Source organism: Protobothrops mucrosquamatus, unplaced genomic scaffold (genome assembly GCF_001527695.2).
Source record: "Protobothrops mucrosquamatus isolate PMUCROS unplaced genomic scaffold, P.Mucros_1.0 scaffold640, whole genome shotgun sequence".
In the NCBI taxonomy this organism is placed as follows: domain Eukaryota; kingdom Metazoa; phylum Chordata; class Lepidosauria; order Squamata; family Viperidae; genus Protobothrops; species Protobothrops mucrosquamatus.
The window spans coordinates 737945-759253 of NW_015386932.1; the positions used below are offsets into that span (position 1 = coordinate 737945).

Sequence of the window (21309 nt, forward strand, 5' to 3'; positions counted from 1 at the left end):
CACACAGCGTGCTGCATCTGGAGGCAAGCAGAAACAATGGGCACTCCTTGTCTCTCCTGAAAAGTTGCCCCTTTCTGCTTGTCCAGTGCCAGCCAAGTGGCCAAATGTTTCCAGATGGTGGCTGCCAACCCCAAACCCTGGGAGAGGAGCTGAAGCCAAAAACGCTGGAGGACCAGCGGATGAATGGAGACCAGGAGAAGAGCAACAGATACACAGCTGCAGGGCGGGTGGAACTGTTCCCAATGGGTGGCCTCTGTTATTATGGTGGCTTATTTAGGGAAAAGCCATTGAAGAGATGGAAATGAGACTGTGGGTGGCAGATAGGGCCACTGTGTGCCCAGAAATTCTGGGCTACCCTCCCAGAGAACCACGTGCCGACCTCGTCTGCCTGTTGCCCTGGCTATCTCTGAGCACAGATGTGGAGAAAATGGGAGAGTGGGTAGAACAGGGAGTCTAGAGAGACTCTTGCCAAGAGCAGGCACTGGTCCAAAGCAGAGGAACAGTGTGCTCCTGGGCGGGGGCAGCACAATGCATTGAGGCAGGCTGGCCGTCGTGACATTCCTTCAGGCCACATACTTTATATCAGGAGTCTCCAACTTGGCAACTTTCAGACTTATGGACTTCAACTACCAGAATTCCCCAGCCGGCAGAATTCTGAGAGTCTTAAGCTTGCTAAGGTTGCAGACCCCTGTTTGATATGGCTCACCATATGGGCATTCTGATATCAGTTACTTTGAAGGTTGCAAAATATATCCAGGGCCCTGATGGTAGAAACATGAGAGAGGAAGAGGTGGCGGCTACAAGGAAGGGGAGCCCGTGAAGACAACAGCGGAGCTTTGGAAGAGAAGGGGAGGCTGGAGCAACTCTCATCTGGGAAAAAATATTGAGTGTTGCAGTCCCAACATTCTGAACGGGTGCAAGCTGCAAAATGTTGGCTTTTGCTCAACACCTTAAAAAAAAGAATGAGCTAGGAGAGAATTGAGAGCACTTTTTCCATCCCTGGTGAGCTCCAGTGTTGACTTCTGCACCGATTCTGCTTTTTCTCTTATCACCGATTGCCGGAGAGGAAACCCCAGAGGAAAAGGCTGGAATTCACATGAGATGGATCGATGTTAATTCTTATGCCTCTCTCAAAACCGATGGCCATGAGAATTAGGGAGGTGGAGGGGTTGGACTAGAAGACCTCCAAGGTCCCTTCCATCTCTGTTATTAAACCGGACACCACATTCAATGGCACTATAATCATTAAACACCACTGCCTTAGTTGCCCTGCTCATTGGCCACTTTGTGGAAACAGGAAGTTTTGGATGAGTTTGATCTCTAACTTATGCTTTCTAGTTATTAAGAAAGCATCAGATTTCAAGTGGCTAAAGAAGGCGAAGCTGCGAGAGGCGATTTCAAAGAACAGGAAATCAATAGCTAGCAAAAGCTCTACAACCCACAAGAAGCTGCGAAAGTCTCAGACAATAATAAAATTGTCAACCAGCCTCCCCAGACGGGAGCCAACCAGAGGCTGAATTCTCAGCCAAATTGGCCAAGGGCTGATGGGTAGCAGAGGATAAAATGAACACAGAAGTGCCACAACGGATGGAGGCTCTCTCGGTGGAAAAGAGCAGGAAGGAATAATCTTGTTACTGCAGTTGCAGTCAATTTGCCAGTGGCTGGAACTAAATTTAATGGAGCCTTTGGCCAATGCTGCTGCTGCTGCTGCCATTTTTAATCCAATCAGCCTGAGTTAAGATGCAGGAGTTTTTCCCAAGCAAAATTATTTCTCATAGAGGAATTCCAAAGCAAGATCTTCCTGGAAAATCTGTTAGACAGGCTTAGGATGTGAAGGCAATCACTGTCAGCAGGAGGGCAACTGAATGAAAGCCAGCCAAAGAAGGTCAAGGAGGGGAGAGGAATTATTAGAAGGACTCAGGGCTCCTGTTGGAATAAGCCAATTCACCCTTAGAGGAAGAATGGAGCCCTGAATAAAGAATGGAAGCTGGAGGAAACATGTGAATGCACTGTGACGTTAGACCTATGTTGACTCAGATCCTATAAAAAATCATATCTGCCCACTGCAGGTCCAACTTTTGAAGACTTTATTCATCATAGGCAATGAACCAAGTGGACACTTATGAGCTTTTGGATAGGAAGGAATGGACTTCCTGATCGAAAGATTCTTCTCCAACCATCAGGTGTGCTCCACGTGGGATTTTTTCCTCCATTTTGTCCGTTTTGCCTTGCTTCTCAAACTTACTTCCTGCTCTGCTTCCATTTTTATTTTGAACCTGTGATGGCCATCTTATTTCAGAGTTGCTGCTTTCAGGACCCTGGGCTGGCACACCGATCCCCATTTTTTTGTATGATTGAAGTTAAGTCTAAATTACTCAGAGGTCCCCAGTAATGCATGGAGGAAAGTGGAGAGAAGAATTCAGGAGGAGAACATAATTCTACCTTTCCCCCTTCATTCCCCTGACACTCCTTGAGGACTTGTGTCTTGAAGAGCAAAGCAATTTCTCATCCTGCTGAGAAAGGCAGTTGGGCATTCGGAGATGGTAAATGGCCGCTGGGCTCTCACTGAGCTGGGAAAATATAATAATATTCCCCTCTCCTGCCTGTGATTAAATCCCCTCTCTGGGCCATCATTCTTAGCTCAAGCAGGTAAGGCTCCAAGTCCATTTCCATACGCTAACGACTTCATAAAAGCTTCTTGATGAAATGTGATGTGATGGGTTTTATTTCTGAGATGGAAACGGGACATAACTCTTGCTGAAAACTCAAACTGTGCCATGGATTTGTCTTAGAGAGATGTCAGAAGAGGGAAAGCATAGCAGTTCTGACCAGGATCAGGAGGAAATAGTTTCTTGAAGGACACGTTCTTGCAGAGGTCTTCCAGGGAGTGACATTGTGACTTTTGCTTTCCTGTGGTGAAAAGCAGACTTCCCAGATCACTGACAATGAACACCACAGCTGTCTGTGGGTTTTGATGAAAATATTTTGACATACGTCATTCTGCCTAGAAATTTTTGTATTTGCAGTCACCTTATTTAGAGGGTATCCAGGTGGGAAGCTAGTTATTTGCAGGAACATTTTGAAACAGAATTTTGTTTGACCAACGGCTCAGATAAACCCAACTAACTGGCCAGAAAGTTCATTCATGGCCTGTTATACCTGCTGAATATGTTTAGGTATTTGGGGTTTCTTACCAGATAGAAGATAGATAGATAGATAGATAGATAGATAGATAGATAGATAGATAGACAGACAGACAGACAGACAGACAGACAGACAGACAGACAGACGTTTATTGTCATTTTTTACTGTGGGCACAATGGCACACATTAAAAATGAAATCTAGATACAAATTTATTTATATCTGTGCCAGTGAAATGAATGGCCAGTGTATAAAGTGTTACGATGATACAATCAGGCCGTTCATAAATAAGGAGCTGCAACCAAACGTGTCCCGGACATCACTGGGGTCTGTGGAGTCACACAACAACCCCCCCCTCCGACCAGCCATCCGTAGACCCCTTACCTCAGCTTGGAAACCTTCCACCAGGATGGCGACCAAGAGGTTGAAGAGGACATAGTTGCCAAAGGTCATCAGAGCCACGAAGTAGAGAGCAGCCCAGGAGGAGGTGGAGGCCATTCCGTTGTAGAGGACCACATTCCAGTCTTCCTGGGTCAGGATCTGAAAGACGCAGATGGGGCAAGGAGAACATCTGAACCCACTTCTCTCTTTCCTGCTCTCGCTTTGCTTTTCCATGCTTGGTTATTAGAGCTTCCAAGTGGTCTTACATGGACAGTCCTTTTGCTATAGTATCTTCTGCCTGCTGCCTAGCTCCACCACTCTGTGTCTTTCCAAGGAAAGGAGCTGGTAAGAAACTACAAGACCTCCCTTGCTGAGTGATTCTTGAATGGAGTCCCCTTTTGTGCACGTTCAGAAGATGTGCAAGATCAGATTGATGGTGGGATCCATCTAGTTAGCAGCTTTCTCCCAGGAGTGGAGACTCATCAAGACCTTATAGACAGGTTCCTGTCCTCCCAGGAACATCTCTCACTATTCCATCAGCTGAGGTTGAAGTGAGACACCAAAGACCAACTCCATTTTCTGTATGGATCTAATGGCCACAAGCTCCTCCCCTTCCCAAACTCTCTCCCCTCTTATTGGCAGCTCATCTGCCGGTCAGTGGCTGAGATAAACCTTCTCTTATTAGCCTCCTGCTGTTGACTAAACCGGGACCAGATCTGATTGCCACCCATCCTTCCCAGAAGAAACTTCAGAGACTTCCATTTTGTGGAAGCGCCGCAGGTAAAAGTACATCCGATTCTACGCCCAGAGTCATTTTTTTTCCTTTTTTTTTTCCTGCATGTCTTTTTCCTGCTGACTCACCACATTTGCTGAAATTGTGAGCCATTGATCATAAATGCAAATGAGGGCTTTGCGTTACGAGAGGAGATAAAGAAACTTTTTGCAGGAGCAAAATGCTCTTTGTCTCTATTCAAAATAGCAAGGATTTTGTGCCTGTTAGCAAATTAGATCAGTTTTGTTTATAGGTCAGGCTTCTTCCTGTTGGCAGGTATGGATGGCGACCCAGAATAATCCAGGAACCGAGCTCTAAAAGCACAAGCCTTTCCCTCTAAACTAGCCCAGTCTTCACCAAGAGAGCTGTTTTCAAATCCATCCTGGAGCAGGAAGTGAGCCTTGTTTTCACCCAACCCCCTTGGACTTGACAGAGTAATGCAGCTTCCAGTGACCTTGACGAGAAATTCAGCTCCGGTCTTTTTTGCACCTAATTTAGTTAACTGCAAGACTTTGCTAGGAAAACAGCACCAGCCTCTCTATTAGACGGACAGAGTGACAACATAAATGACACAAAGCTGCTGTCAGAGTCTCCCAGCAGTCAATTATTTAATCCTTGGTGGTTGTTTATCTATTTCAGGGGGCCTGAAAGGGAGAGAGACTCAGCATTTCCCTACTTTCCAGAGAATTTTCAAGTGGTTTTTAATCTTCCAAAGCGACGTTTTTAAAACTCGACCACTTTAAGATGGGTGGACTTCAACTCCCAGAATTCCCCAGCCAGCAAGTAATTTGTAATGCTGACCTACATATCGGAGGTTTGGAGATAACAGGCTGCAAAAGGTCCATCTTTGTAATGTTTTGTACAGCTCCTTGTACAAAATGGGCAGCTCAAGGACCTTACCTGAAACACGGTGACAATTGCCCACAGCAGGGAATCAAAGTTCTTTCGGTCTGGCATGGTGTCTCCTGTCTCTGTCCTTAAGCCAAACTTGCACCCAAAAAGATGCATACCGAGGATGCTGCGAAGGGGAAGGGGAGGGAAAGAGAGAGAGAAAGACAGAAAAGATGGTTGAAAAGGCAAACAGCTTATTTGAACAGAGTATTTGAAAAAGTCCCAGCTCCTGTTTCATCTCTAAAATAACCCAGGTTGGAAAACAGAAAAAGGTGACTTTTTTTTGGTAATCACAGAGGAAGAGATAATTTTGCAATTCAATTATATTTATGTTTTCTGCAAAGTAAATCAGAATCTCTCCTCTCCTCTCCTCTCCTCTCCATTCTTTATTAGTTTGTGTTAGTTTTTTATGCAATTTATAAAACTTTAATCAAAAAAAATTGCAATAATGGCATAACTCAGGTCGTTGTTCCTTTTCCAGGTTGTCGGCTAGAAAAGAGGAGTTCAGTAGCACTGTCTTCTCCAACCTGGGTCCCACCAGGGCCAGGAGGAATAAAATCCCCAGCATTTCCTGGCAGGATGATGGAAGACCCTGTGGACTGAGTATGAGAGAGCTGGGCCTCCCCCAGACCCCAAAGGCACCAGGTTGGAGAAACACGAAGGGAGTCAGAATTAGCCTCTTTGTCCACCTGAAGTCTACAAAAACATATTTGATTTTTTTTCCTAGAAAAGCTTCACAGATTGCAAAACTCTTCCTCCCCTTTGGAGAACATTGTACTTGATGTACATTTCTGACTTTTCATGGGGTCTATATCAACTCTTGTCCTCCTTGGAGAGGAGCTGTCCTTGGTCTCCGATGCAGGCGTCTCACTGTTGTTTGCCAACTATCACAAACAAAGGAGGAGGTACTGTTTTGTCATGCTTGTCACTTTGCATCTTTCATTTGTCTCCTGGGTGGCAGGATGCAGAAGGAATGAGGTGGCCCAGGAGACATCGATCTGCACAGTGCCAGCCTGTCACTTTGCAGAGAGGCCATGTTTATTCCCAAGTGTTGGGCAAATGGGATCCTTGTCCTTGTAATTAGTGCAGCACCGAGAGGAACAAAACAGCCAGTTAACTAGGCAAGACAGGAGATGCGCCCAATGAAACCTACCTGAAGATGAAGATAAAAAGCATGAGCAGCATGCAGAAGGTGGCCACGTTGTCCATGGTCTTCATGAGAACCACCAACTGCCGGCGGAGAGCCGGCATGAACCGCACCAGCTTGAGGACCCGGAGGAGACGGAAGGTCCTCAGCACTGAAAGACCCCCGTCGGCCTGGCCAATGATCTCCCAGACACTGCAGGATGGAGACAGAGATTCAGGCAACTTGGGCTGTCCAGCTCCTGAACAACCGTCAACTTCTTAATTGTCCCTGATGGCAGAGACGGCCTGGGGGCACGGCTGTTTTTTTTTTGGCATGTTGGCAGATAATGAAGTTGGGCCCATAGAATGTTTTTTTCATACTTGGGCATTTGGAGGTCAAAAGAGGGAGATGTAAATGTACATTCTCTTATATCCCCTCCCCTCCCAGCTCCTCTGTAGATGCGACTAAGTCAGCACATCTTCCCCCCAAGAAATTTGGGGAGGTGACCCCAGGGAGTACGGGCACCAGAAGTGGAATATTACTTCCCCAAGATTTGCTGCAGTGTTAAAAAAGATAAGCAGGCAAGGACATTCAGCTGGCAGGCAATCTCCCTCCCTCCCTCCATCTCCCCTCCCCAGTTTTAAGAAGAAGGAACGATGTGTGAAGGATTCTTCTGAGGCCAAGTTAGAAGCCAACTTACCTGATGACAACAATGATGCCGTCAAAAATGTTGTAGGGGTTCTTGATGTATCCCCAGATGCCAAAAGCCAAAAGCTTGAGCAGCATCTCCAGAGCAAACATGCTGGTGAAGACAATGTTACTGATCTCCAGGGCATTGGTGAGCTCATCCGGCTGGGCAAGAGGGAGAAACAAAGGCAATCCAGGTCAGCATGGAGGCCAAGATACTTCCCTTGGCTATTTCTAACTTCTAGTTGCAGATGAAGCAGAATTTGACAACGACAACGTTATCTGGCTCCATCACGATTCTCAAGCTGAGTTGTTTTCCTGACCCTGTGACCACAGGGATTGTTATCACAATGGAAAACAGGGCGACGGGATGCAAAATATGGGAAAGTAATAATTGCAGATGAAGTATCAAACAAGATAGGATCAGCAATTTAGATCTGCCTGAAATGCACATCTACTAGTTCAATTGCAAATATCAGCAATCCAGAAGGAAGATTTTAGTGCATCTATATTATCTATGTCTGTCTATCATCTATATCGTCTATCGTCTGTCATCTCTCTCTGTCTCTCTGTCTCTCTCTCTCTCATGTATCTCCTCTGACTGCTTTTTGGGGGCTTCCCAAAGTCTCCCCACACTACCCAGCTGACCATTGATTCCAGTGCTAGAAACTCTTTCCCCCATTCTTATGAATCCATCCTTAGCACAAACATCTGCAACGAATGTGCTGTATGTATAATCTTAGTCTGGAAGGGCTGTGAAGCAACCACATGTTTAAAACTTCATTTCTCAACCCAACACACAATCTTGCCTTCCCACAGCCTTTCAGACCAGTTTATTTATTCATAGAATACTTTTTCAGCCAGAGTGGATGAAATATGAATTGCAGCAAGGGACCCAACTAGCTACAAGGAGTCAACAAAGAAAGACCAGCTGGGTTGGAAAAACATTCCTCCCCTATCTTGTCCTTGGTTTCCAAGCAACTCTTAAATGTTGCATTGAAAGTGATCTAATCCACTCAACCTGACTGTTGACGACAACTAATTAGGGAAGCTAACCAGATCCACGAGCAAGGACTTTCGCAATCTCTTCCCTTGCGCTATGTGCTAGACGAGAAGGTGAGTATGGAAAGACAGAGAAAGTTTCTTCAGCTTTCCTGAAGGTCTGATTAATTCGCAGAAAAAGACCACCTGGAGTGGGAAGAAAACCATTTTTTTCCTACAACTTCATGCAAATGTCCCCCTGTCTACTTTGCTCTTCTGCCCTGGTCTGTGTCCCAGCTGAAATGTTAGGCACCTCTGCAACCCCAAATTTGCAATGTGGTCTCAGTGATACAAAAATATGGATATTTGGGGAAATAACGTATGAAAAAACCCAACGGATAGGGAAATGCCTTAGAAAGATAAATATCTTTTTTGTGCAGAAGTTGGATGCGATGGAGATCTGAACGTTTAAGGTTATGCTCACCGCCAAGAAAGGGGCTGATTTATTCTTCTTTAGGACTATCTAATCTTCATTTCTCTTAGCTAATTTCCTAAGATGATGGCGGTCTCTTCCATCTTCTCCTGCTCAGGGACCCAAAGCAGAAAAGGGAATTTATTGAAAAAAAAATGCCCTCTCTTTCCGTGTTCATCATTCACAAAGCAGCATGTTGAGAACCACATTGGTCAAGAACTGAGAGGTGTGGGAATTATAACAGACAATGCCCAGCTGAGAGAGGAAAAATAAGGGCTCAATTTGAGATGTCATGTAGCTGTCAGAATGACAAGAAGACAATCCCGGATTCAACAGAAGTGGAGAAGGGTTCATTGTAGGCTTTTTTTTTTTTTTTGCAAGGCAGTGAGGTTGTTTTACAAGAAGAGCTTGCATCTCCACCCCACCTTTCTGCATGTAGGGAGGCAGCCTCTTCTTGTAAAACAGCCAGACTTCCTTGCATTAAGAACAAGCTTAGATGATTGTATGGTGTGTTTGGTAGAGTTCCAAGCCTGGAAGAGAGGCTTCCAAACACTCGACTCCATGGAATTGCAGCCTGGGACCCGTTTCTCCTTATAGACAAAAGAGGAGTGATTATGGGGACAATTCACCCTAATTAGCCTGGGACAAGCAACATAGGAGAAGGAACTCCATGAGTGTCAATCTGTTTGGAGGAGACGCACAGCAGTGACCAGGATAGCTACTCTTGGTGGAAATGCCAGAAGAAGTAAATTGCAAGAGGGATGAGCATGCAAAACCAACAATGGAGTAAGTCAGGGTTGGGAACATTAAAATGGGTGGACTTCAGCTCCCATTCTAGGCAAAAGAGATAATCAACAAGGCCAGAAGGGAACGAAAAGAACTCAATACCTCCCCACCAGCAATCAGCACCGAGATGAGCATAGATTAACTCCAAGATTAACATCAGACCAACCATCAAGAAGTAAACAATAGCCAAATCAAGGAACTGCCAAACAAGCCAACAGTGAACGGCCCAAAGATCCCCTAAGACCACCCACCAGCACTGACAGGGCCAGCCACTAGAACAGAAACGGAGAGCAAAGCCCTCTCCTTACTAGCACCAATGATATCAGCTAGTTTCGGTAATGAAACATCTGCAAGGAAACAGAGCGGTTTTTCCACAGACTGGAGTGTGCATGGTTTTGCGTGCTGCCTGCATCCCGTGGATGGCTTTTGCTTGTTTGTGCTGACCGGTTGCTGGCAGGCTGTGGCCCAGTACTGGTCCATGGACCGGGGGTTGGGGACCCCTGCCCTAGAATATGTTCACCCATTCGTCTTCTTCTCACAAGGACACACACTTGTCCTTTTAGTAGGAATTTTGTGTAGACCAGGATGCTAAACGAGACTCTGAAGCAGGATTTCCCTAGCCTTGTTGAGTTCTGTGACGGATGCTATGGGCTATAAAAGCCTTCGCTTGCCTCCCGTTGAACTTCTGCAGCTACGTGAGTGGCCACAGTGCAGATTAAACCTTTTACTTAACTCATGAGCTCTGCAATCTCTCCCATGACTAATCTCTTTAGCTAATGAATTACTTTCTGGCTACCATATTAGATTTCCAGTGCATGCACATCATTAAGGAAGTAAGTGCTTGATACAACCCTTTTTAAAAATAAAATAAAATAAATACAAATACAGGAGATTAGAAACAGGGCTCAGGTAGGATTAACTAAGCCCCCTCCCAGCCCATCCCATCCCACCTCTCTTCCAATTGCTGGAAATCCTTTAAAAGGGTTCCCACTGTTGGGTGGGTGAGGAGCTGAATTAATGATCTGGTTAAAAGAAGGAGGCAGGGCTTTTAAGCACTGCTTAGCCCCCAGTCAGATCCTAGAATCTCAGAGCATGCTAAAAAACAAAAAAACTGAAAACAAAGGGGATCAAATTCAATAATTTGAGCTAGCATTGATGGAGGCCCAGAATGGCAAGTGGTATTTGCTTGCGGATGCCACTTTTGGAGTTTCAAAGCTCCTTGCTCTGGGAAAGAGAGAAGGAGGTGATCCTCTTGAATAGGGGTCACTAAACGTGGCAACTTTAAGACTTGTGGATTCCAACTCCCAGAATTCCCCAGCCAGAATGGAAAATTCTGGGAGTTGAAGTCCACAAGTCTTAAAGCCACCAAGTTTGGAGATGCCTGATCTTGAATACGGGGTCTGATTTCCACCTAGGATGGCAGTTTGGGTGAACCAGCTGCCTCCTCGCACTCCTGTCCTTTTAACTTGGCTGAGGAACCGACCGGGGTCCTGTGGGGACAGCCCCCCCTCCTTAAGGCAGACTTCCTAGCCTCACTTAGGACTCCCAGCATGGTAGGGAGGTTCTGCTGTTCCCGTTTCTCAGCCTCACTTGACAAAAAGCAATTTTATTTCAAGTGGCTTAAATGCCAGGCTAGATTAGATCAATTGCCATCTCCCCCCGGAAGGGGAAGGAAGAGTCCGGAGAGATTTTCAGGAGATGCGACTACCTGAAGCTTCTCTTTCTGGAGAACAGAAGCTAAATCAGGGGGGGTCCAATTCCCCAAATTCCCCAGCGGCAGCCTTTGGGGGGAGAAAATGGCCTCGCCTCCTTCCCGTCTTTTCTTTCATTGTCTTTACCCAGAAATCCACCGTGTCCGTTTTTGCATTAATCTGCGTATCGGCTTAAAGGAGGACATCTACAGAAAGACTCGCAGTTTCTCTGGATCTGGGAAGATTTGTGGAGTGGAAATGCAAGCCACCCTCTTGCTGGGATCCGTTTCGCAAGCGGCCTCTGAGATCCAAGATTATGGACAAAGAGAAAAACTCAGTTTGATTCGGAGGATTTAATAGAGATTTATGAGGTCTGCAAGTTGTCCTTTAAAAGAAAGAAAAAGAAAGAAAGAAAGCCCCAAATCCAAATATTTTGGCCTTTGCAGGAAAGGAATTTCAGACCTCAGACCATTCATTGGCTTTCTCTTTTCTGCACTGTTTCCAAAAAGGAAGAAGCGGGGGGGGGAGCAGGGGGAATTCAGAATCAGGGCTTGCTCTTTGCAGCATGTTGAGACAATAACTTTGGTCGACCAACAGGGAGATCAAAGGCCCTCCTGGTTCCCACTGTTGACTCTTCCAACTTCCAGGGTGCTGGAAATGTTTAATCGAGCAGGGAGGCCACAGAGATCCCTTTGGCCAGCCCATTACTCATCCCGAGGAAGAGACTTTTATGGAGATTCTTTCTGGCAAGGGCTGCTTGGTGGCGGGTGGGACAAAGAGGGGGGGGGGGAGGCTGAAGCTGATGCCGTGCCAGAACAAAGGGTTCCTTGGTTCAAGCAGCCCATCAATCAGAGAGGAGGTCAAGGAAACACTGGAAAAGTCAACTGCCTGTGAATGAAGGGGAGGGGGGGGGACGGAGAAGGACCTGTTGAGGAATGAACTTCGTAGAATGACAGAATTGGAAGGGACCTTGGAGGTCATCTAGTCCAACCCTCTGCTCGAGCAAGAGAGTCTATACCATTTCAGACAAATGGCTGTCCAGTCTCTTCTTAAAAACCTCCAGTGATGAAGCACCCACAACTTCTGAAGGCCCAGAAGTAACCCAGAATGGTTGTTACTTCACTTAGCAGAAACTTTCCTTAATTTTTCTTGAGGTTCCATACTATAAATAAATAAGCAGCCATGGAAAATCAGACCGGTTTTAGACAGCGTGGACTCAGCCACAAAAAAAGTATACCTATCCATTTCTGTTTCATATTTGATTTCGATAACCCATGATTAGTATTTGTAAGCATGTTATGGATCCTCAAATAAAGGGAGGCCTGATCTGAAGGAGAAGGAAGGAAGGAAGGAAGGAAGGAAGGAAGGAAGGAAGGAAGGAAGGAAGGAAGGAAGGAAGGAAGGAAGGAAGGAAGGAAGGATATTCAGTCCTAAGGTGATCTCAAGGACATGATGAAGAATAGGCTGTTTTCAACCTCCATCACAACTTCTATTAAGAGTTGGACTCAGGACTCAGGACTCAGGACTCAGCCGCCCTGAGTCCTCCGGGAGAAGGGCGGGGTATAAATTTAATAAAATCACAAAATAAAAATCACAAAGAGTAAAGAAGCTGGTATGATCTGAGAGATCCATTTGCAATTAATCTGAGCTGATAAGGCTGAGCTGGAAGGATCTGGTTGGGATCTGTGTTAGATAACCCCCCTCTGCTCTTGGACCCCCTTCCTTTCACCCAAATCATCAAGGGCCCAGGGAGCAATCTTGCCTTCTAAACCAGCGGATGGCATTCCCATGGAAGCCTGTGCCACACCTGGGACCGGGTAACCGATAGAGCTGTCACCGCTGCTGAGCCACCTCGTCCTTGGTTGATCGCTCCAATCCATCACAATTGGATCAAAGCAAAAAGGATGAGAGTCACAGGCGAGCAAGACCCTGGCTTGCCAAGTAAAATTCTCCACTTCCACAACCTCCCTCTTCCTTCCCATTTGCTGAATTAAATTAAACCAGATTACATTTCATTAATTCAATTGAGGCCCTGAGTGATGTCCTATGGAACCAGACAGAGTAGAAAATACAACGCAATCATTTTGAAAGAAATAAAAGAAATGGAAGAACAGTTGCTTCCTTTGGAGAAATCGGCAGGTGGGCCGGAAGGAAAGAATCGGCTTTCTGGCATTTGGTGCCTCCAAAGACTTAGCTTGCTCAAGGGCCTGAGGGCAAACACCTCAGGCTTATGCATCCCACAAGCCCACTCCCCAAAGAAAAGCAGGGGGGATCAAGGTGGGAAAAATAACCGCTGGGGAGTTCAATACCCTTGTCCATCTCTGAGCTCGTGCAAAAGTCTTGTGTGAAGTAGACATTTGGTTGTGGGAGGCTGCACAGAAGCTGTTTTGGAGCAACCATGTGAGGACTCCTAGCCAGAGACTAATTATTGGATCATTAACCTAACATGAAGCTCAGTGAAAAGGAATTCTGAGTTTTGAGAAATGTCCCACTTGCCTTTCAGGGAGTGTGGGATTCATATATGCACCAGTTCCCCCCTCTTATTTCAGCCCCACATTAACCCGATGAGTAGGGTATTCTGTGAGAGAAGAGACAGGACCAGCATCCTCCACCCAGCTTCTGAAGGTAAGGGTGGTCTTCAACCAGGTCTCCTCAGTCCCCCTTCACCACTTTAACTCCTTCCCTTCTTGCACAGACTCTTTGCCTTCTTGTGCCTTCTCTCCCCCAACTGGCTTTGCCTTCAGTGCGGTCTACAGAAGACCCAAACTGGCTGGTTACTCAAGACAGCGCTATCCCATCATTCGCTCTCTGATAGGTTGGCCTCATCCCTGCACCTCATCCGAGAAAGATAAACTGAAGAAGGGAGGAAGATTTCACTTCACGTGAATTCCAACTCTCTCCCGAAACTCCAGACCACAGGAAGGGCAGCTTTGTCCAGCCACAATGAAGCAGCTGTGCTTCAGGGATGACTCATCCCCTTCCAGCCAGCTGTCCCTCACGAGATGCCAGCAGCTGGGACATGGTGTCTTCACCTTTTGGATGTGTTCTTTAATACCAGTGTTCCCAACCTTAGTGTGAACAGTCTGGATTTCTCTTCCCCTGAAATTTTTAAAAAGATGAAGGTCTTCTCAGGAAAAGCAAATGATTTATTTTCCTCCGTAAGAAGTTATGAAAGATTCTTCTGGAACAGTTGCTGATCTTGACACACAACTGTGAAGTGGAGACACTAGTCAAAGGAGGAACGACTGCATGGATTAACTTTGATTAGCTTAATATGCCTGAGATCCATAGAACTATTTCCAAATCTCACATTTTTCTCAGGCCAGGTACCCCTCAAAACTAGGATCTGGGGATATGTGAATCAACGTATTCAAGGATCAGAGGGCTGATTCAAGTTGGGTTTGCAGGTCACACTAACCATGCTTCACTGAACAAACTGCAGTCAATTGGGTTTACAGCACATGCAAAGCCAAAAATAAGCCAACACATGACGAGTCCTGTGTTAGGTGAATCCCCATTCAGTTGGATTCAAAGTAAAGTTGCTGTATTCTTGAAAGCGCCATTCCCAACACAACCAAGAGTGCTTCAACCTTTCCGGTCTGAGTCCCCCACCCTTACAAAGATGCGTTGCCCAGGTGATCCTCCTCTTAAGCAAGACTAAGAATATGTGGGTTCTTTAAGTAGGAGATCAGACAATGGCCTCTCCTGAGTTTGGCCAGCTAAGCCAACATACCTCCTTACCTGTTCATGATACTCAATGCCCATGCTCAGCGTGTTGATGAGGATGGCGATCATGATGCCACGGTTGAAATACTTGCTCTCCACGATCCGTTTTAGCTTGTTGCCAAAGGCCTTCCAGACCTTGGTTAGCTTGTTCCTCTCCTTGGCTGGTTTCCTTTTCTTCTTTTTCTTGTTCCTCTGCTGCTGGATCTGGTCCCGGAAGTCCCCATGCTTTACATCCTGGGTGAACTCGTAGATCCCATTGTTGTCCTCTCCTGACTCATAGCTGTCTGCCTCGCTGAACTCAAACTCAGGATCCTCAAGGATGCTGGCACAGAATGGGCAGTTTTGCAGCTCACAGCTCAAGGTGTTGGCTTGAGGCCCAGGCAAGGGACACGGCACATTCAGGCCAGACAGAATGCTGGAGGTCCGGCAGAGGCCTGCAAGGTAAGGAGAATGTTATGAACTTGAGGACATGGGTAGATTCAACAGAAACCAAAGATGTCTACAAGCACAGCTACCAATTTAGTAAAGAGCAACCCTATGAAGTGCCTTTAATTCATCTTGGAATTTAAATTTAAACATCTATTTTGGGGGGTTTGGTCTTCTTGTGTCTACTCGGTGCCAAGGCCATGATAGTGGAGGATAGACAATGTCGTATTGTTCCGATGACAGTGGAGGTTAGTGGCTTACAAATATTTGGAGTAAATAGTAGAAACTCCAGATTCAGAGGTGATCTGGGGTTGTGGGATTGAGCCTGGACAAGGCCTTCAACTGTACCAGCAGAAATCTTCTACTGGGCTTTTATTCCTAACCTCTTTTGATCTCCGCTCTGGATGCTAAGTCTAAATTAGGCCACTGAAGCCATTTTTCTTACCACGTTCTCCCACCAGATGATGGAGCTTCCCATAACAATCCGCATTTAGATGGGCTGGGCTGCTGACCATGGGCATGGGAGAGGTCGCCTCACTGCCCTCGTTTTTCTTCCCTTTGGTCAAGGGAGGGACACTGGCTTTGTTTGCCGGAGAAGGCAAGATGGTGGGGTAGTTCATGCTGCCACGATTGGCAGCTTTGCTACCTGCAGCAATGCTGGAAGACTTGCATTTCACTGAGGTTCCTTCCACGTGGCAGTCGGCATGGTAAATACTGTGGATGGACTCCGTATCTGCAGCTCTACCACCTGGGTGGCTGGGCGAAGGTGGAGGAAGCATCAGTTGGCCTCCAGGCTTTATGATGTCCAGCTCCAGGTCACAAATCCCTGGGTTAGACCTTGGCCCTTGGGGGCTCCCGTTGCCGATGTGGTAGTGGTGATGGTGGTGGTGATGGTGGTGGTGGATCAAGTGATGGATGGACGTGATGCGTCGCTTGCCGCTCTGCTGGCCCTGACCATTGTCTCCACCACTGTTGGGGTTGACTTTTTTCCGACGCTTGCTCTGCCAGTTGTTGTACAGGCGCAAGGTCCGCCGTTTGACTTTCCTGAAAATGTGGCAAATGTATTTGAGGAACTCTTCATAGCAGCTTCCCGGCTCGGAGAAGCTGGCGATTGTGCTGTCGTTAGAGAGGTAGCGGGCTCGCTGCTCTTGCATCAGCTGGTTCTCCCGCTGTTTGGTTTCAGAAAACTGTGTTGCTATCACAACCAGGCACAGGTTAATCATGAAGAAAGAACCAACCTGGGAGAGCCGAAAGAAGACAGAGAGCACTTGAAGACCAAGGCGAGTGGCCGTGCTCACCCCACACCCATCGAAGGACACATGGCTGCGCTGGCACACACCATGCACAACTTGGCTAAAGTTAACCTCGGTCCACTCTTCATGACCGGGTGTGTTGGGCTGACCTAACAGGAATGGGCAAACAAGGAAATAGAGTGGCCCAAGGAAAGTGCCTATGGAGATTCTCATCCAGGTCTTGGTCGTCCCAAAGGTGCTTTCTTAAATTTTGCCTTGAAGACATTTCACTTCTCATCCAAGAAGCTTCGGAATTGAAGAAGCTTCTTTGAATGAGAAGTGAAATGACTTCAATGAAAAACAAAGAAAGTCCAGTTGCCTTTTGGAAAAGCACCTTTGGGACATCCAGGAAAATCCTTTCTACTGCAACACGACCCATCCTCCTTAAATAGTCTGAAATCAGCCCCCTCCCATTGGCTCCTATTCCTACCCCTAGTATATCCCAGAAGACAAATAAATGTGCCCTCCCCCATTCCCAAAATGTCACTCTATATCATCAGATTAAGATCTTTGCATCTTGGTGGTCCTCCTCAGAAGTTGCTCCATTCTCCTTTTGGAACTGTGGTGCCCACCCCAGGAGACAGGCGTCCAAGGAGGGCCTGGCCAAGGCAGAACTAGGGCTAAGCTGGCCACCCAGGGAAAATAGGCCCTTTTCTGGACAAACGTGCTGGGATATGTGGAGCCAGGAGGAGTCTGAGATGCTGCCAGGAAAATCCCGCCTGCTTCTCTCCTTCTCTCTTGTGCTGCTCCTCTGATGTGAAAGAACCTCCCTCTTAGCTTCTTAATGTAAACCACCATGACGGAAAGCTTAATGCAGACATAATGTGTGTGTCTCTCTGTGTGTGTTATTGCTAGTGGAAGTTGTTAATGGCCCACTTGGCATATTTTACATGGGCTGGAACCTTGGATGTGCTTCAAACAAGCTGCTACCACTCAAAGTGTTGAGAATAGACTTTCAGGAATTACAACATTTATCCATTGAGGACTGTACTGTGCACTTCTTGGTTGTGGGAAACCTGGTTTTGGAATTTGGGGATGGGCTAGCAGTGAGGACATTTAGACTTGGGAGAGGTTTGCAGCTTTCCACAGCCACAGCAGATATTACGTGGAGATCATTTACCTGGACAGAAAGGGTGGTTAAAAAAAAATTTGTACACTCATTGCCACCATCTTGAATTTTGGATTGCCCCAACCCTGCAGAAGCCTTCATCTCAAAGGATCCTTTGCCTGGTCCCTCATCCTGGTGAGATCCCCTTTGTTAAGAACCACAGTGTTAATCTGAGGTGACAACCCCCATACTTACTATTATAAGTAGTATAAAATATATAAAATTGTAAAAAGAGTGTGCGTCCATAACATAATACATGATGTCAACCCATCCTTCCAGGGTTATAACCTGTAGGGGAAGCAGAGATGAGATAAATGCGTTAACAGCATCACCAGAAAGAAGTTAAGAAGCAGAAAACCCAGGAAGAGTGTGGATATTTCCTCCCCTCCGGTCTCTTCTGGATTGTTCTCCTTTCTGTTCTTTCAACTGCTCTCTCTCTCTCTCTCTCCCACCCGCCCTTCCCTCACCCACCCTTCAACATTTATTCAGCTCACACAGAGTCCTTGTGAGCACCCAGGGCTGGAGGACACAAACAACAGCAACTCCATCACCCTCAAGTGAAGGAAAACAGAGCTTTGCTGAAGATGGATGGGTGGATCATTTCTTCCCCTGGTTGTTTTGATGGGCATCTGAGCTGGCAGAAGAGGCTGAAGGGGAAACAACGACCTGATCTGTCACTTTCAGAACTTTCCCCTGGATCAACTTGCTTCCCCTGCACGGATATAATTAGGCAGTCTGTTGATTGCACAAGTTGACAACTTCATTCCCTATCCAATGGTTACTCTCCATCAAAATGAAGCCCCATCCATCCCTAAACCCAGTAAGCTGAACATTTAACTTTTTTCAAAAATAAAAGTGAAGATGTGGGCTGCCCATTAAGGCCTCGCCTCCTGCCTTCCAGAAAATTTATCTGCTCTAGCAAACTCTTTGTTCTCCTGCAAAACCCCAAGTCCTGAAGTTTAATCGGATGCCCCGTTCACTGCTGTTCCGAGACAGGGAGAACCCAAACAGATTATCCAAATTGACACCAACTCAAGAAAGAGAAATATAAAAGTTAACATCAAAGTCTCTTTCTGGTTAATTATTCTTGTGTGCACACACAGGCACGCAGAGGGGCAGGGCTGGCTTGTTAAGATTTGCTGATGGAGATTTTGGAATACTCTTTCTCTGTGGGCCCGTCATTGCAATAATAAAAGCTTTTCTGTTTCCCCAAATTTGCCCCGTGTTTCCTTCCAGGGCGCGTTTTTCTTAATTTTGATGGAAGTCAAAACTTGGAAGCATTGAACTAAGAAGAACAACGATATTGTAAGACCTTCAGGCCAATCTTTGGAGAAGCTGAGCTATGATAAACAATTGGGAACCGGGGAGGGATATATTTCCATTTTAAATGCTTTCGTGGGTCAAAATCAACCTACGTGAAGAAAGGCAAAAAAAAAAAAAAGCAAGGAAGCCTAAGGTACAAGGAAGGAGTGCTGGCTTTCTACATGCAAGGCTTGGTGTGTTGAAGCAGAAGCTTTCAAGCCTGCGATTCACAAAGTCTCAGGATGGTCATAATTTATCCCCCCTCCTTTTTCTGAGTGGAGAATTTGACTTCAACCAAGGCCAGTCCTGGGTTTCAGATCTGATCTCCGTTGCTGAGTCCATAAATGGCCTGAAAAACACCGTGAAGGCTTCCTTTTCAGCTGCTCAGCAGTCTGCATTAAAGTTGCGTAATTGTCCTTGCTGCTGCCACCGTTAAATGTCTGAACAAGGGGAAGGATGTTTTAATTACACGGCGAAGCCACGGCACACTGCTTAAGCTTCCCATCGTCTTTTTGCTACAGAAGAAAAGAACCAGAGACTTAATTAACACCACAAGAAGCGAGTTGTGCTGGAACCTGCAAATGGGCATGTCTGAAGGTTGTGGTGAAACAGTCAGGATGGGGCCACAATGGCGCATGTACATAAAAGCAGGTGAAGCATCAGTGGCAACATTGTGACCACCATCTTGATTTTTTTCTTTCAATCCTACTTTGCAGACACTCTACTTTGCAGAAGCCAAGGGGAAAGCCACTCCTTAACACAATCCTTGTGCTGATGCAGTCTGGTTGCACAAAGGTTGAAAGGTGGTCCATCTGAATGCTAATAGTGGGGAGGAGACCCACAGAGAAGAACTTGCACCTTGTTGTTTCCTTGTGGGCTGCCCCAGAAGCATCTGATTAGCCAGAATTGGAAACAAGATGCTGGATTATGTCATTATTTTCATTGATTCATGGCCTCCTCCGTTGGACCTTTCCTGATAACCCATTAACACCTCCCTTATCAACCCCTAAATAGCAGAGCCCTGTATGCTTTCTTGGAAGTCAGTACCAATGACTCCAAATCCCCTCAAAGGGGGGCGCTTATTCGAAATGATGCCTAATAATGTGAGTTTTAAAACAAGGGCGGCAGGGGAGTGACGCGTAAGAGAGAGAAGAGGCTGAAGGAGGTCTCAGCCTCCATCACATCAAAGTCCTTCTGGCTTGCTGCAAAATAAAAAAGATGGAACCCAGCCAGTTGCCCGTCTCTTGTCTTGGCACCTCAACTTGGGAGCAGCTGGGTACCCATGAAGGGTCCTCCTCCTCCTCCTCCTCCTCCTCTGCAGAGCTGTGCTGGGAATCCAGAGCCGGGAGGCATCTTGTAAGGGAAACCGAGGTGCCGCTGGCACGTCTTGGTCCCATGCCAGGGTTTCCCTTCTGTCACCATCCCTCGTCTTCCTAGGATGGGTTTCTTGTCACTCTGCTGGAACAGCTGCAGAAACAGGTGGCTGCTTCTCTCCAGGCACTCCGAAGAAGAACGAGCTGAGGGACCCCCAGAATATTGGAGACGGAGAACGTTTCCCGGTAGGAAGAGAGGAGAGCCTCAGAATGGAATTCAGGGAAAGCAAATAAGTGGGAATAAGGGTCTGTGCCAGGGTTCCTCGCCTTTATTCTTTCATGCAGGGGGCGATTCCCCATTTCGGGAGAAAAAAATATGCAGAGAGAGAATCAGGCGCACAGAGTCCGTTTTGTGGCCTGCAGAAATTCTTCTTCCTACGTGGTGGACCTCCTGGTGCTAACAGAGATGGTTTCAGTTCCCGGCTGGAATATGATTTATGGGCTCTGTTCTCACCAAACACTTTGCAGGTCAGGTCAAGATGGAGGAGTTGCATTTCTACAAAACACTTAGCTTTGTTGCAATTATTCTGGTTTGGTCTTTCTTTTTAGGGCTTGGCTGGCTGTTGGTGAGTTTGACCTGAGGTGCAAATCACGCTGAGCAAAGGCAGCTGTCTGGGCTGGCCAGAGGTTTCCAAGCGGTGCAGTGCTGTGACCTCTTAAAATGACACATGGGTTTGTGTGATCCTCTCATGAATAAAAGAGATGCTTCCATCGCTTATAGGGGCTTCCCGGTTTTTCCTTTTGCTTTGAGGAAATCCAGTCACCCTTGGAAAGCGGCAACGTTCTCCTGCAGGATGTGTGAAGTCAACTCCCAGTTTGGCCCAGAAGTCAAGAAAGGAAACTGTCTCCTCTGGGAGACATGAAAGAATTCCCATTGGAAGAATTATCCTCTTTTATCTCTTCAAGGCTTATTATTTTACTCTCTAAAACATTTCTAATTTTCTGGTTCTAGATCGGGACACATTTTTTCAAAAGGCAAATATCTGAGTTCCTCCCTCCCTCCCTCCCTCCCTCCCTCCTTCCTTCCTTCCTTCCTTCCTTCCTTCCTTCCTTCCTTCCTTCCTTCCTTCCTTCCTTCCTTCCTTCCTTGAATTTTCTCCAAATAAACCATCATCCCAACATTGGAATGAAGCTGCTGAGAAGCTGGCCTCTC

At 46.5% G+C, this 21309-nt stretch overlaps 1 protein-coding gene across 1 annotated transcript in view; it reads right to left on the bottom strand.

Moving 5' to 3' along the window:
* The window catches only part of CACNA1H (calcium voltage-gated channel subunit alpha1 H), a 59285-nt gene that overhangs the window by 24650 nt on the left and 13326 nt on the right, over positions 1 to 21309 (bottom strand). Inside the window, exons 6-12 of the mRNA XM_029284479.1 lie at positions 17677 to 17769; positions 15527 to 16319; positions 14671 to 15089; positions 7013 to 7164; positions 6340 to 6525; positions 5196 to 5313; positions 3527 to 3682 (exon numbers count right to left, since the gene is read on the bottom strand). Coding sequence (XP_029140312.1) covers positions 3527 to 3682; positions 5196 to 5313; positions 6340 to 6525; positions 7013 to 7164; positions 14671 to 15089; positions 15527 to 16319; positions 17677 to 17769 — 1917 coding nt within the window. The remainder of the gene's footprint in view (positions 1 to 3526; positions 3683 to 5195; positions 5314 to 6339; positions 6526 to 7012; positions 7165 to 14670; positions 15090 to 15526; positions 16320 to 17676; positions 17770 to 21309) is intronic.